This window comes from Juglans regia, chromosome 7, assembly GCF_001411555.2.
Source record: "Juglans regia cultivar Chandler chromosome 7, Walnut 2.0, whole genome shotgun sequence".
Classification (NCBI taxonomy): domain Eukaryota; kingdom Viridiplantae; phylum Streptophyta; class Magnoliopsida; order Fagales; family Juglandaceae; genus Juglans; species Juglans regia.
Window position 1 is genome coordinate 42,072,740 of NC_049907.1, and position 15,091 is coordinate 42,087,830.

The 15,091-nt window shown below is 36.7% G+C and overlaps 2 protein-coding genes across 2 annotated transcripts; one reads left to right on the forward strand and one right to left on the reverse strand.

Annotated features, from left to right (window-relative positions):
• Positions 1–1,098: 1,098 nt before the first annotated feature.
• On the forward strand, positions 1,099–7,174 carry LOC109012864 (transcription termination factor MTERF2, chloroplastic). The gene is made up of 7 exons (XM_018994720.2): positions 1,099–1,866; positions 2,555–2,692; positions 2,805–3,047; positions 3,389–3,502; positions 5,031–5,213; positions 6,173–6,390; positions 6,623–7,174. The coding sequence occupies exons 1-7, from the start codon at positions 1,279–1,281 to the stop codon at positions 6,960–6,962; spliced, it is 1,824 nt and encodes a 607-aa protein (XP_018850265.1). The 5' UTR covers positions 1,099–1,278; the 3' UTR covers positions 6,963–7,174.
• Positions 7,175–7,564: 390 nt separating this feature from the next.
• Positions 7,565–11,496, reverse strand: LOC109012862 (receptor kinase-like protein Xa21). The gene is made up of 5 exons (XM_018994719.2): positions 11,196–11,496; positions 10,991–11,062; positions 10,554–10,913; positions 8,064–10,073; positions 7,565–7,957 (listed from the first exon to the last, which is right to left on the reverse strand). Exons 1-5 carry the CDS (start codon positions 11,494–11,496, stop codon positions 7,602–7,604), a joined length of 3,099 nt encoding a protein of 1,032 aa, XP_018850264.2. The 3' UTR covers positions 7,565–7,601.
• Between the last annotated feature and the right edge of the window lie 3,595 nt (positions 11,497–15,091).

A 15,091-nucleotide genomic window follows, 5' to 3' on the forward strand; every position in this document is an offset into this window, starting at 1 on the left:
ATCCCTATACAATCCGATCATATCAATACAAACAGAACCAATCTATTCCACTTCTAAACCTGATCCAAGCATCCAGAGAACACAAGGCAAAGAAAAGCATTGAGCTTTAGAATCTTGCAAGAAAATAACAAATAGCACAAAAAAGAGAACCCCAATTGTTAAAAACAGGAAAGTAGGAAAAAAAAAACTAAACAAATCCACAAAGAAAAATAAAAAGCATGCCTCTTTCTCGTTGTACATTGGTAAAAAATATAGGAACCCTCTGAAATGTTTTCGACAACAAAACCTTCTATGAAATCTCAGCCATCTCTCATTGTCTCGTTTTCGACCACAAACCCCTCGAAAGAAGAAGAAGAATCTTCAGGGGGAGCGTGATCCTTGGTGGAGGAGCCGACACCACCCATGTGCTATTTTTCGAGCAAGGACTCAACGTCAACATTGTTCTTGATGGCAACGTTGAGTAGGGTGATGGAAGCTGCAGAGACCGAAGATGTTGTTCTTGATGGAGGTTAGGGTTTTTGAGCTTCTGGCTTCAGTTTCATTGAGTTTTTTCTTATACGACTTAAAAGGATATTGATTTCAGCGGGTTCGATCCGCAAGTTACTTCAACCATTTTCTTTTTCTTTTTTATTATTTATTTATTATTATTATTATTTTGATCAGGTCGGACGTACGTACGGATCAGATCCTAACATTTTATGCACATGCCTAATATTTGTGTTTAAAAACTATCTAATATTCGTTTTACTTTCTAAATTTTAATAATATTATTTTCATATTCTAAAGGTAAAATCAAATTTTGTGTTTATAAATAAAAAAACTTAATTCTTCAAGGGTAAGATTAAAAAATTTGAAATTTAAAATAGAATAAATAATAGAGAATTGCTGGGGAACAGCCGAAAGCCGCAGCACACTATGAAGAATTTTTTATTTTTTTTTTTCAACCTAGCACGTTAGGTGTGTTGGGACTTCTTCTAAAATGTGAAGAAGATTTTCTCTAAATAATAATAATAATAATAAAATGAATCACTATAAATACCAAGGCATTCATTATCTCTTTTTGTTTAACAAACCCACGATACGTAATTGTTTGTGGGGGACTGCGCATTTCACGACATTACGGTCCTAAAATTTTATCGCAGGGTTTATATTCGAGTCAGTCCCACAGTGAGGCTGAGGCTGAGGCTGAGAGCCGACTCTTCCACCGAGGGTTTTAGGAACTAGGGTTTTAGTTTTTACTTCAAGTGAAGAGCTGCTTTGTCTGACTGACTATCTACCATGTTCTCCTCCAAATTCCTTCCCTTTCCCTCAAATCCCACTCTCCCATTCTCTCCATCCCCACATACCCATCTCTTCAACCCAACTCTCCTCCCCCAAAGCCCTATTCCTTCCCCCAATATCCCATCCAAGTCCGTCCGTCTTCTTCACCCCAAACCCCTTCTCTCATCGCCATCAGGCGACCAATCTAACCCTGCGTCCGCGCCTGCGTCTCTGCCCAAAAACCAATCATCAGAAACCCAAGAGACCCAAGAGGCCCAAGAGGCCATCTCTGAGTTTCTTCAACAGTTCGGGGTATCCGCAGCGGATTCGGATTTAATTTCTTCGAACTCGCCGCGGTATTTGGCGATGTTGGTCGATGGGGTTAAGGAATTGGACGAGCTCTCGCTGTGGGATTCGTGGAAAAGTGAAGGTAAAGAGTCTGTTGCTGGAGATGTCGGGTTCAAGAAGAAGGTTTTTTATATGGCCAAGGAAAAAGGTGATAATGGCAAGGTTGCCTTCTTGGAGAGCGTGGGGTTGAGTCTTTCTTCGGCCATGAATGTTGCGCGGTATCTGTCGGCGGAGACGCTTCCTTGTCTCATTCATAGGGTGAGACTCGAGAGAAGTCCAAAACGGTTACTTTTTTGTATATCGTGTTAAAATAGCTGTGGGATTCTTTTGATTTTATTAGATACTGGATGCGAGCCTCCGTTTGGTTCTGAGACATGACAGTGTGTAAAAGAAAAGGGATTGTGGTACCATGAGAGCAATGGCCTGGCGAGTAAAGAAGTTTTTAAGTTAAAAATGGAAGCCCGGACAGCTTTTATTGAAAAACTTGGAATAGGAAGCCACGGGGAGCGACAATGACAATGTTGTGTCGTGGGCACTTGGGTAGAACTCAAACAGCGAGCTAACTTCGTCGATATAGCTAAGACTGCTCTAGTACAAATCCTGAAATTAGCCCGAGAAACATTCTAGAGAGTTAGCCGAATTTTTGCGGCCTGATACCTTGTTTCCAGGCTTAAACTTGAAGGGCCTTGAACCAGTTTTAGAATTTAGTCTCTCGCTCAATAGGATTTAATGCGGAACCTGTTTAGACGTAGGTAGCTGATATCCAATGGTGTCAATACGTATTCTATGGTCACCTACAAAGCAGTTGCAAATCTCTATAGTGTTATTCTCTATTTTTCTTCCCAAATTGTTACTATCCATCTTTAGCCTAGCTTAAATTTTCTTAAATGAAATTATCGGTTTAGTCTGTTCGCTACAATGTTGCTTATTTTGCATTTCCTTATAGGTTAAGTGTATGAAGGAAATGTTATTCTGTGGCAGTAACGATGGGGGGCTCATTGGAAAAAATGCTCGTCGTATGATGATGTTCTTATCAATTACAATTGACGAAGAAGTGCAACAAACCTTATCCTTTTTTGAGAAGGTTCAGTATGTCTCCTGCATTTTTAGCAATCGTAGCATGCCGATCCCTTTATGTGCACGTGTGACTTTTTAGGTAATAGTATTATGAGAGAAATTTTCCATTGATGCTGTAGATTGCAGCAAGGCGTGGAGGTTTAGAGACGCTGGGTTCCAACAATGCCTCTTTTCAATATCTGATCGAATCATTTCCTCGGCTTCTTCTGTTATCAGTCGAATCACATATGAAACCCATGGTGGAATTTCTTGAGAATATTGGAGTACCCAGAGAGCGCATGATAAATGTTATTCTATTATTCCCACCAATTATTTTCTGTAACATTGAAGTTATTAAACGAAGAGTCCTGGCTTTCAAGGAGGTACTGTGAATTTCACTTATGTTTTAATTTAATTTAGTAGGTGCATAAAAGCAAAACGAGAGATGATAAAAAAGATAGAACCAAACTAACATACGTGAAATATAAAATTCTTTGTGGGTTCTAGGTCTCTTCTCCCTTGTTTGGAGATTTACTTTTTCTCTTTAAATCTAACTCATTTGAAAATCATTGATCCTTTGTGCATTGCTGATATATCTTCCACTATTTTCTAAGTTTTTATATGTTCTTCTAGTTGGAATGACTTTATATGTTTTTGTTTGCTTGGTATTGTTTCCTGTTATGTTATTACCATGTCCTTCCTATGTTCATGAATTATCTTGTAGGTGGCTGCAATGGATAAAGATGTTGGCAAAGTGTTAGTAAAATATCCATGGATTCTGTCCACTAGCATTCAGGATAACTACAAAGTGGTTCTTTCGTTCTTTAATTTGGAGAAGGTACAATGTTCTATCAAGTTATGTTTGTTGCCCAGCCCAGTTTTGCTTACACTATGCCATTCTTTTTGTTTTCCCCTCATTTTCTTTTCCTAGGCAAACAATAGACATTATATTTATTAGCATGGGAAGCATTGCTTGTATATCTATTGTAAAGAGGCGTGCAATGTGGGGCGACTTGCATTGCTAGGTTACCCTTTTTGTTGCTTATGGTGTCAACCTATGAGTGTCTTGGTCTTATTCCACAAAAGGATATCTTTTTTTTTTCCCTTCCTTTTGAGCAACACAAGGATATCATTGTAATGTAAAGCTGACGTCTGCAACTATTTGTCAATCACCCTTTCCTAATGCGGACAAGAATAAAACAGAGGCTTAGAATAAGATAATAGCATAAACTATCGTAACCCCTAGGGGTTGGCTCAAGTGGTAAAGGTCTTGGATTTAGGGTATGCTCTCCCCAGGTCTAAGGTTCAAATCCTCTTGAGTGCAAACAATCTCTAGCGGCCATTGGGTTGGAGATTTTCCCCTTAAATTACCTGAGGTGCACTTAGGGGTGAAAACCGACGTTGTCGGTGCGGTTTTGGTCCAAAACTGACCCCACACTGATGTCTTTTTTAGATGTTTAGAACCAGCTGATTAGGGGGGAGCAAACCAACAGCCTCGGTGTTGGCGTGATTCCGGTTGGTTCTACGGTTTCCCGTTGGTGGCGCTGTGAAGGAGGAGGGGAGCAGAGGGCTGTGGCGCTGCGGGGCTGCATGTGAGAGAGGAGAGAGATTCTGAAGAGGGAAAAAGAAGAAGAGGGAGGGGAGGTTTCATTTTTTTTTTCTAAATTTTTAATAAACGTCATAACTAAAACGACAAAAAAAATATATATATATATATAGGCCGGCTCAGCAGTTTGAACCAGGTTTAAACCTGACCGAACCGGCCGACGTCGGTTTTCATATTTTTCTGCCGACGTCTCTCCCGGTTTCAGCCTATTCTGGACTCCAGCTGCTGGTTTGTGTCAGTGACGGCCAGTGTGGTCAGTTTTTGTACAGCCCTAGGTGCACTTGCGGGAAACTCTTTGCCGAGGGCCTGTGCACCCCTAGGATTAGTCAGGACGTTGTTCCTAGACACCTGGTGCCAATTTAAAGAAAAAACAAAATAAATTGTCATAGCAGGTTTTTTTTTTTAAAATCTTTGGATTAGCGGTATATCCACAGGCTATAATTCTATTTTCCTGTAGGGAGTGGTTTTGCTGGGACCTTCCAATCTCTTACCTCACCACAATGCTGCTAGTTATTTCCACCACATCCCTTCTTCATTGAGATTAGGCTTGAGTCTTAGATTACCTACATTGGTACCTTGCTGACAGGTTATTTCTTGTCTGTATTTGCTGGTGTGTAGACACGGGTTGTATATGTCCTATCTGTATATTTCTTTTCCTCCTTTGCGTGGGTGGGAAGGGGGAGGCAGGGATACTTTATTCATTTGACTGAAATACTGACTTGTATTGGAAATGTTGATGAGTTATTATACTTTGTGACAGGTTCCAACAGTGAGTGTTCACCGTGCAATCAAAAGCTGGCCTCATCTACTGGGTTGTTCAACTAGCAAGCTAAAGTTGATGGTAGAACAGTTTGAGGAATTAGGTGTTCGAAACAAAAAGCTGGGTCTGGTTATTGCTAAAAGTCCCCAGCTACTGCTACGGAAACCTAGAGAACTTCTCCAGGTGGGTATTACGATTTATGGCATAGCTATGTATTTATAATATTCATTTAACTGACTGATTGGTGGTACATCATAATTTTCCATTTTATATGCTATGTTATTTATCAAGAAAGCAAGAAAGCCGTTCTATGTTTCTGTTTCTTCGTTAGATTTTTAATATCAATGTGGTTTTTACTTCCATGTTCTGCTTCATAAGTCATTAGGTTTTTCCTGAGTTCATCTTTTGTAATAAATGAGTTCTGATTGTATAAGAGAGGAACAAAATTTCATTGAAGAACAAGTATACCAGAATAGAACCTACACATGGGAAATGAAGCAGAACAAAGGATAAAGTAGTTTTTGTATGAGGATAAAACAGTCTCTGGTGATCTTCATAGATGTTGCCTTTTTGTTGTTGGCTATTTAGGCCCCGTTTGGAACTTGGACTGAACTGAGATGTCCAGTCTAATTTTAAGCCGAGTCAAACATCCAAACACCCAACTCTCAAATCACTAAGCTCATCTCAACTCAAAATCTCTTTACACGTGGGACCTACAACTTTTTTCAACTCAACATCTCTTTACACGCGGGACCCATAACCTTTTTCAATTTTCCATAAATACATCTAAACTCATCTTAACATCAAAACACATCTAAACTCATCTTAAGTGGGCCCCACAAAACTCACTCTACTATCTCAACTTATTACTATTCGTAAAGAACTCAATTCATCTCAACTCAGCTCAACATTCAAATGGGGCATTAGTCTGTCTGAGATAGTTGACTTTGGTGCTGCACTGCCACTGATATGTAATGTCTACAGAAGTAGAATACTTAGGACAATGACAGTCTAAGCAATGGTAATTCTCTATATTTAGTGAGCACCAGAACAAGAATGAAATTTTATCTAAATATAATTGATCCACTTAAAAGTGCATTTTTATCAATAAGAGTTTTATTTTTCGAAATTGTTATGTACAGGTCATTTCATATCTGGAACATCTTGGACTTGACAAAGAAACTATTGGAAGGATAATTGGTCGCTGTCCCGAAATTTTTGCTACCAGCATCGAGAAAACTCTCAAGAGGAAAATTGAATTCCTTACTGGCATTGGTGTCCTTAGGGCTCATCTACCCCGTGTCATAAAAAAATATCCAGAGGTTCTTGTATCTGATGTTGACAGAACTTTACTTCCTAGGTAATGCTTTTATACGTGAATACAGTAGCCATGGTTCCATTAAGTCACACTTCTCTATATATCTGAAGATGAATTACTTGACGACTTGCTTCAACAGCCTCTAGGCCATATTTTATTGATTACAATGCATTAATCTGGGGATTTGAAGCACATTAGGTGACTTCACTATTTGATGCCAAAGTTTCCCAGATCACCGCATAATTCTTGTCAGTGTGGATGGGGCAATGTGCAGGATGACATACTTGATGACATTGGGGCTGACAGGAAAAGATATTGCATTTATGGTACGTAGATTCTCTCCTCTACTTGGATACAGCATTGAGGAGGTTTTGAGACCAAAGGTGGAATTCCTTGTGAATACAATGGAGAGGCCGATAACCGATGTGGTGGACTATCCGAGGTATTTTAGCTACTCGTTGGAGAAGAAGATAAAACCTAGATTCTGGGTGCTAAGAGGAAGGAATGTTGAGTGTAGCTTGATGGATATGCTGGGAAAAAATGATGAAGAATTTGCAGTCGAGTATTTGGAGGCCGGTAGCATGCATATCCCCCCTTCCCCTGCTCATCAATAAAAAGTAAGGTGCTTGTAGTATATTGTTTCTTCTGTAAATAGAATACTCCATCAGTGAAAAGTGATGAAGTGCTTGCATCATATTGGTGATTTTGTAAAGTGAGGCGATTCAAAGTGGGGAGTTTTAGGGTCATACATACTTTAGAATATAGGATGGTTGAACTCTATTTTGAGATAATATTAATGCTAAACAAAGTTATGTTGAGCCGATCATTCTTCATTGTTATTCTTGTTTTCACCAATGGCATCCTTAACCAATACACATCATTTCCATCTTCACCCAAGGCCTTGAGGTTAAGCTTATAATGGCAGATAATATATCATATTATCGTTTAGCTGAAGTTACAAATCCTAGATCATTATATCTAAAAACTAATAGAGAAATATTCTAACCATAAAGTGATTACACAAAAATAATATCACAAACTGGTGTGACTTGATGTAGTATGTCAGATTGTAAAGTTGATTTTATTGTAAAATAGATCTGATGGATCGCAAGAAGTCACGTTAGCTTGTAGGATTATTTTTGTGTAATTTAGTTCAAACTAATATGAACTAAATTCACTCATCTGTTTGCATTCTACACTGTACGTATATTTTGCCCCCACCACATCTTTCAAAGGAACCGCCGCGTTACAAATCAAGCTTGTGCAACATCCTTCTCAAGCTTTGTTTTGATCCTTTTGAGTGCACGTAGCACATTATTCATATTTATCCTTTCTTCTGGAGTCTCCACAGTACAATCAAGAGCCAATCCTATAATTGATGTCAGACACTCCTTGGTAATGGAAAATTGCTCATTCTCTGCGCTCAGCAAATTGGGATCAATAACTTCTAGTAGTGCATGTGGAAACGAACCTTTCACCCAATTCCTGAGGTTCATTTCTTCCGCAAAAATTTCGTCCGTTGGCTTCTTTCTTGTGAAAGTCTCCAAAAGCAAGATACCGTAACTATACACATCACCTCTTTTAGAAACTATTCCTTCTAATCCATACTCTGCATGTGAGATTGATTCGATCCAATAACATGTTAATATCATTAAAAAAACATGGAAAGGTAAATCTGAATGGAAAATAAAAAACCATGGAAATAAAAAAACTACCTGGAGCCATATACCCAATAGTTGCTAGGGTCATGGTTTGTGTTATAGAATCCCCTCCGTTTAAGAGCTTAGCAATACCAAAATCAGCCACACGGGCAACCATATTTTCATCCAGCAATACGTTGTTGGGCTTTAGATCACAATGGACAATAGGTGTTGAAAGACTATGATGGAGATATTCCAGTGCTGATGCAACGTCTGTCATTATATTCAGTCTCTGTGGGATATTCAACCCACAATTGTGAGAATACAGGCACTTCTCTAGGCTCCCGTGAGGCATGTATTCTAGTACCAAAGCTCCAAAGTCTAAGCCATTGCTGCAACTGCTGATGACTTTGATCAGATTTCGATGACGAATTTTGCATAGCACTTGGCATTCAGCATCGAAACTCTTGAATGCTCCTTCCAGTTGCATGTCGAAAACCTTTACAGCAACAATTGTCCCATCTGAGAAAATTCCTTTGTATACTGAGCCAAAACTTCCTGTACCAAGTAAGTTGCTTTCACTGAACCCTTGAGTTGCTTGTACAAGTTCATTGTACGAAAATCTTCTCCATGTTGCTAGAGGCAGTGAATCTGTCTCAGTTGTGGGTTTCTTTTGACCTTTTCTATATCGTATCAACAAAAGCAGGAGCACCAATATGAGTAATATTGAGGCGATTGCTGGTAGAACATATTTCAATACAATCCTGCCAACTCTATTCCTTGAGTGTGGAAGAGTAGCATTCTTGCATGGTGGGACTTGCAGCCGAGGTGCACCACAGAGCGCCTCATTCCCTGTGAAAGATTGAGCAGAGAATTTGGCAAAAGGTCCGCCATTTGGAATTTCTCCATGCAGTCTATTGAAGGACACATTTAAGTATTTGAGGTATGAGGCTGCTTCCAAGGATTTAGGAATCGTTCCCGAAAGATTATTTTCTGACAGATCCAAGAACTCCAAGCTTATTAACTTTCCTAATGATTCGGGAATAGGGCCTTCTAACTCATTATGTGCCGAGGAGAGGTTTACTAAATCTTCAAGGCTCCCGATGCTGCTTGGGACATTTCCAGAAAACTGATTGTTTGAAAAATCCACCATAGTTACAACCTTCAGATTGCCAACATCTGATGAGATAGAGCCGCTCAAAGAATTCGATGACATGTTTACATGCAACATATAGGATAGGCTCCACAATGTGGTGGGTATTGTTGAAGTCAGATTGTTGGAGCCTAACGACAGTTTTCTTAAAGATTTAAGATTACCCAAGCATGAAGGTATAGGTCCACAGATATTATTATCGTCTAAATATAAGTCAACCATGCTCTCTAGTTGGCATAATCCATATGGGATGGTTTCTTGCAAATTGTTGTTACGAAGGTACAAACCTTGAAGCTGTCGTAAATTGCCTATTGTATTTGGAATAGTTCCAGTCAATTCATTGAATCCTAAGTCCAAGACTGTCAAACTACTTAAGTTGCCAATATCCTGAGGTATGTTGCCCCCAACTTTACAATTCCTCAGTATAAAACTTTGAAGAGATGCAGAGATATTCCCGATTGAATTTGGAAAGATGACATCCAATGGATTATCTGAGAAATCTAACAGTCTCAAACTTTTCCAATTTGTCAAAGAATTGAGAAAATTCGTTTCTGGAGTGGAAGACTTAGCTGATAGTTGATTGTGGCCAAAGTTTAGCAACTTGAGTCCTTTTAAAGTTCCCAGGGTGTAGGGGATACGGCCAGAGAATGAATTATATGCTACCTCGAGGTCAGTGAGCTTGGAAGCATTGGAGATTGAGTTGGGTATTCTTCCAGTGAGTTGATTCCCCCCTATAGCTAGAATCTCAAGATTTGGAACCCAAAGACCTGTGCTTGATGGGAGACTGCCTTGAAGTTCATTATCAGTTATTGCTATGAGTCTGACCGTAGAGATGTTAAAGAGTGTAGATGGGAGGAGTCCATTGCAGTTGTTACCATCGAGTGCCAAAACCTCTAGATTCTGAAGATCACCTATCTCATTCGGTATTGGTCCTACCATATCATAACACAATATTTAACTTTACTGTCCAACATGATCTCAATTGTCTTTAATATGCTTAATTACTTATAAAAAAATGATTAATTAGATTATTTTATGTCAGTCCCTCTTTATATAGTAAAGATGCAAAACTACAATCTGAAGCTTAAATCAAGCTCACTTTCAAAAGATCAAACAACGTGTTGTTTCTCCTTAACACATATATATCTGCATGTTGAGTTAAGATTTCATATGTGTCAGCACCTCTGGTTTCTTTTTCTTTACCTTTTCTCCACAATAGATAAATAAGTTCTTTACATAATGTCAGTGAAAGATACAATCCTATTTTACATGCTTCTAACTAGAGACTTGGGATGAGTTTTAGGACAGATGAGAATGTGATTTAATGGTCAACGTTTTTGGGTTTCTAAGATCAGCTATAGTTGAGAATATCATATAGATCAGCAAAAGCTTTTCTAAAGTTGATATTTTACCTGACAAGTTGTTGTAGTGTAGATAAAGCTCAGTCACCTGTGTCAAGTTCCCAATTGTTCTCGGTATGTTTCCACTGAAGTTATTATATGACAGTGATAGCATATGAAGATCTCCACATTGCGACAATAGGGATGGGAGTGGGCCAGCAATCTGGTTGTCAGTTAAATACAATCCTTCAAGTATCAAGTTTTGACATATATTATCTGGCAGGTTGCCGGACAGCTTGTTTCCTGTAAAACCTATATTTTTTAAGGAAGACATGTTGAATATAGCCCCAGGAATCGACCCTGTTAGAGCATTGTATTGCAGATTCAAGAGTTCCAATCTAACAAGATTACTAATCTCCTCTGGAATTTCTCCTGCAAATCAATATGCAGACAAAGCTCCTCAGAATTATTATGTTAAATGATTCTCAAGGTATTCGAACTAAATGCACCTTTTAGGTCGTTCTGCTCAAGATATAGTTCCTTGAGCATCGTTAAATTTCCAATCTCTCTTGGAATACTTCCTGCACACCACAAATATATAGTAAAGAGTAAATCAAGCCCTTTTAGTGTACCAAGATAATTGACAACTCTACATGCTAACAAAGATTTGAAGGGAAGACAAAGCTGAAGATGATGGTGGGCATCGAACTATACCAGACAACGGGTTATCGCTGAGATGAAGTACTCGCAGTGAAGATGAGGTAAAAATGGAGGAAGGTATGGGACCTTTAAACTGATTATTATACAGATACAAGCTTTCAAGATATGGTAAAGACCCTAAAAATGAAGGGATCTCTCCCTCCAAGTTGTTGTACCCCAAGATGATTAACTTCAAGCGACGCAAACGAGCCAACTCATGGGGCAGGGAACCATGAAAGCTGTTGTTGTTGAAGCGGAGCTCGACAAGGAATGAGAGATTACCCAGATGAGGAGGGATGGTGCCGGTAAGATTCATGAAAGATAGGTCCAAAACTGTGACTCTAAGGTGGCGAGAGCCGCATGTGACACCAACCCAGTTGCAAACTGGGGTAGTACTGCTGCTGGACCAGTTTTTTGCCAAGACATTGTTGGGGTCACGAGTGATATGAGCTTTGAGAGCCAGAAGAGCAGATTGGTCTGTGCTGATGTTTGTGATTGTGGCTGCCATAACTGAGCTTCCCATTAATAAACAACAATGCACCAGCATCATGATCACCATGATAAGGGAAAGTGGATGATCAGTTCTCTCCATAGGTGTTAATGAAGAGAGCTTGTTTGTGAACTAGCAGGAGAAGCTAGCATCTGGGATCCAGCAGAGTTGCATATATATGGCTTGGCTTTAATTTTTAAATTGTACAAAGTCCAAGCAAACAGATAGGTTGGCGGACTGGAAAAATAAGTTATAATAATTGAAGTGGTGAAGATGATGTGCAAGTGCCAAAAGAAGCTTGAATCCGGCGCCCTGACTCACAATTTCGGCCCTGCAGTATTCTTAAAGAGTAGAACATACGGTATTATCTTTTGTTGTCTGCATTTTTATTCTTTTTTTTTTTCCCTCTCTCAAAATATATTTTCATACTCTCTCGTATATAATAGAAGATCAAGGAATCCGCTCTCCTTTTTCAATGGCTTCAAAATAATGAGTTTTCTCACCAAACGTACGTTTTTACATATTAAATCCTTCATTATTTCTTTCAGTACTTAATTCAACAACATATAGTTTTCTTTTATTAATTATTCCCACTTCTCAAGATGTTTGTTCATCATATTTCATTTGACTCGGTAAGCTACCAGATATTGCAAATCAGACTAGAGATCATATGACCTATATTAATATTAATTTTTGCAGATGCATGCGTTACATGTTAGCTGCAAGGTCTTAAAGAAAACAAATTCTGTACATTATATATAAGAGAAATGTTTTAGTTATGAAAAGATTTCATAAAAGTAAATTAACGAACTAATATCGATTAACGTGATATGTCAGATCACAAATGTATTTATGTAACGTGTATTTATGTAACGTATAATATAAAATTATTTTTATTATAAAATATCATATAAATTATAAAATCATGTTAGTTTATGAATTTATTTTTACGATATCTTTATATTTATGTGGCACTTTTTTATATATAAGGGGACCATAAAATCGATATCAGCATATATATTATATTGTAAAAAGCATGAGATAATCACAAAAAAGCAGATAATGAAAGGTTGAAAGGTTGGATGGAATGAAATAAAGAAATAGCTTGTGCTGCATTTCCGTGAGGTATACATGATGTGAAGAGGCTCAATCCCGTTTTATGAGGTTTGTCAATAAACAACTTAATTTGGCATATATAAAGGAATTACTCTAATAATATTTTATTTATCTGTTTGTCTTTTTTACGACGACTATACATGTAATGCATCAACCTGCCGGCTGCCCATATATTATGCAAGTACAAGCTGCCAAAAGTGGACCATTCATTATTATTTTTATCCTTTTTTTTTTTTTTTTTAAAATTATTTTCTCCTGATCTCTCTGCAGATTTCTCTCATAATCTTCTCCTTTAAAGCACGAGAAAAGTCTTATGAAATTAATAAAATGTTCCCATTACGAAGACGTTGAGAATTAGGACTCATTTGATTATACATATAGATAAGATAAGATGAGATAAGAAATTTATGAATAGTATTGAAATAATTTATGAATATAAAATAATTTGAGTTAATATTTGTTATGAGGTCTTAATAAATGAGAGAAAAAAAATTGAATAAAAAAATTATAAATTTAAAAGAGAGTTAGAATATAATTTTTTTATATTATTATTATTTTTAGATTTAAAAATGTTGAATTATTTTTTATGTTTTATTTATAAGTTTAGAAAAGAGTTTTGCTACTCAACTTCTACTACACTCCACACTCCACACTTTTTTAAATTTTTTAATATTTTTTTAAAATTTTTTTTGAGTTTATTCTTTTTAAATTATTTCAAATTTTCTATTTATTATTTATATAATAAATATTTGATAAAAGAAAAAAATAATAAAAATTAAAAAAAATATAGAATGCGGAGTGTGTGGAGGTTGTGAAGATTTATTGTGTGACAAAATCCTCTCAATCCATCTCATGATCTCAACATTCAAACTTTTTATCTCTCATTTTCTAAAATCTCATCAAATATATTAACTCAAATTATTTTACCAGTATTCACAAATTATTTTATTATTATTTACAGATCATTTCATCTTATCTCACTATCCAAATGATGTCTATCCACATTAATAGTAAACATGCACGGTGTGTATAAAAAACTCGAACTTATTAAATAAAATTAGAGTAATGTTACTCATTATCCTAACTAGGGCTGCAAATGGGCCGGTCCGGTCCGGCGATGGACTGAAAATTTTCGGTCCATTATTTTTCCGGACCGGACCTGACCGAACACCCAAAGGGACCGGTCCGGTCCGGTCTGGTCCAATCGGTCCGCCCTCTTTTTTTTTTTTAAATAATTAATAAAAAAATTTATTTAAAATACTAAATTAAATTAAGTGACTTATTAATGTGGATTATGTAACAAACTCAATAAAAAAATATTTTATATGGTCAATGATAATAAATTAGATGAAAATTATATTATTAATTTATATAATTACTATATAATTAACTAATTGATATTATATATTTATTAATTCATAGAATATTAACAAGTGTTAATAGTATATTTAAAATTTTATATTGTTAATAGTGATAGGTTAAATGAAGATATATATAAAATATTGTTAATTTATAGAATATTAACAAGTATTAATAATATATTTAAAAATTTATATTGTTAATTGTATAATTATTATATATAAAATATATATAAAAAATATATATTTTTTAAAATTTTTCATTCGGTCCTGTCCGGTCTGAAAAAACTGTGGACCGTGGACCGGACCGAATGATTTCGGTCCTCTAAAATATGGACCGGACCGGACCGGTCTAAGTCTCGGTCCGGTCTGGTCCGGACCGAAATGGTCGGTCCGACCGGACCGTTAATCACCCCTAATCCTAACTTCCATTATCTCATGATGTAACATTAAACGATTGAAAATTATTTATTATATTTTACTTAGGTCGGTACATAGGTTTTTCTGGGAAACCTCTGCCTTTTCACTTTGTTCATTTCATACTCTTGATTCTTGGGTTTCTTCTTCTTTAAATAATTGTTTTCGTTTCAAAGTATACCTATGCGAACGACGAGTTAACATGCTTTAACGCGTGTAAGAACTAAACTAAAGTGGTGCGCCCAATCATAAAGTTCCAAAATTCTTTAAATTATGCTGATGAAAAAGGAAAAATCTGTTCAATTATTTCGCGGGAAAAAGCGTATATATTTGCCTGTGAAATTTGGGGTAGTAGTTAAAGTTTTTTGGTTACATTGCATTGATGGTAAAAGAAAATAAACGTTCCTGTATATCTGGGATTATACCTTTTGATTTGTTGCTTTTTTTTGAAAAAAAAAATGAAAAAAGATATTTATAATTGTGAATTGTGTAATTATCGCGTAATCGTTTAAAAAAAAATGTAAAATTTA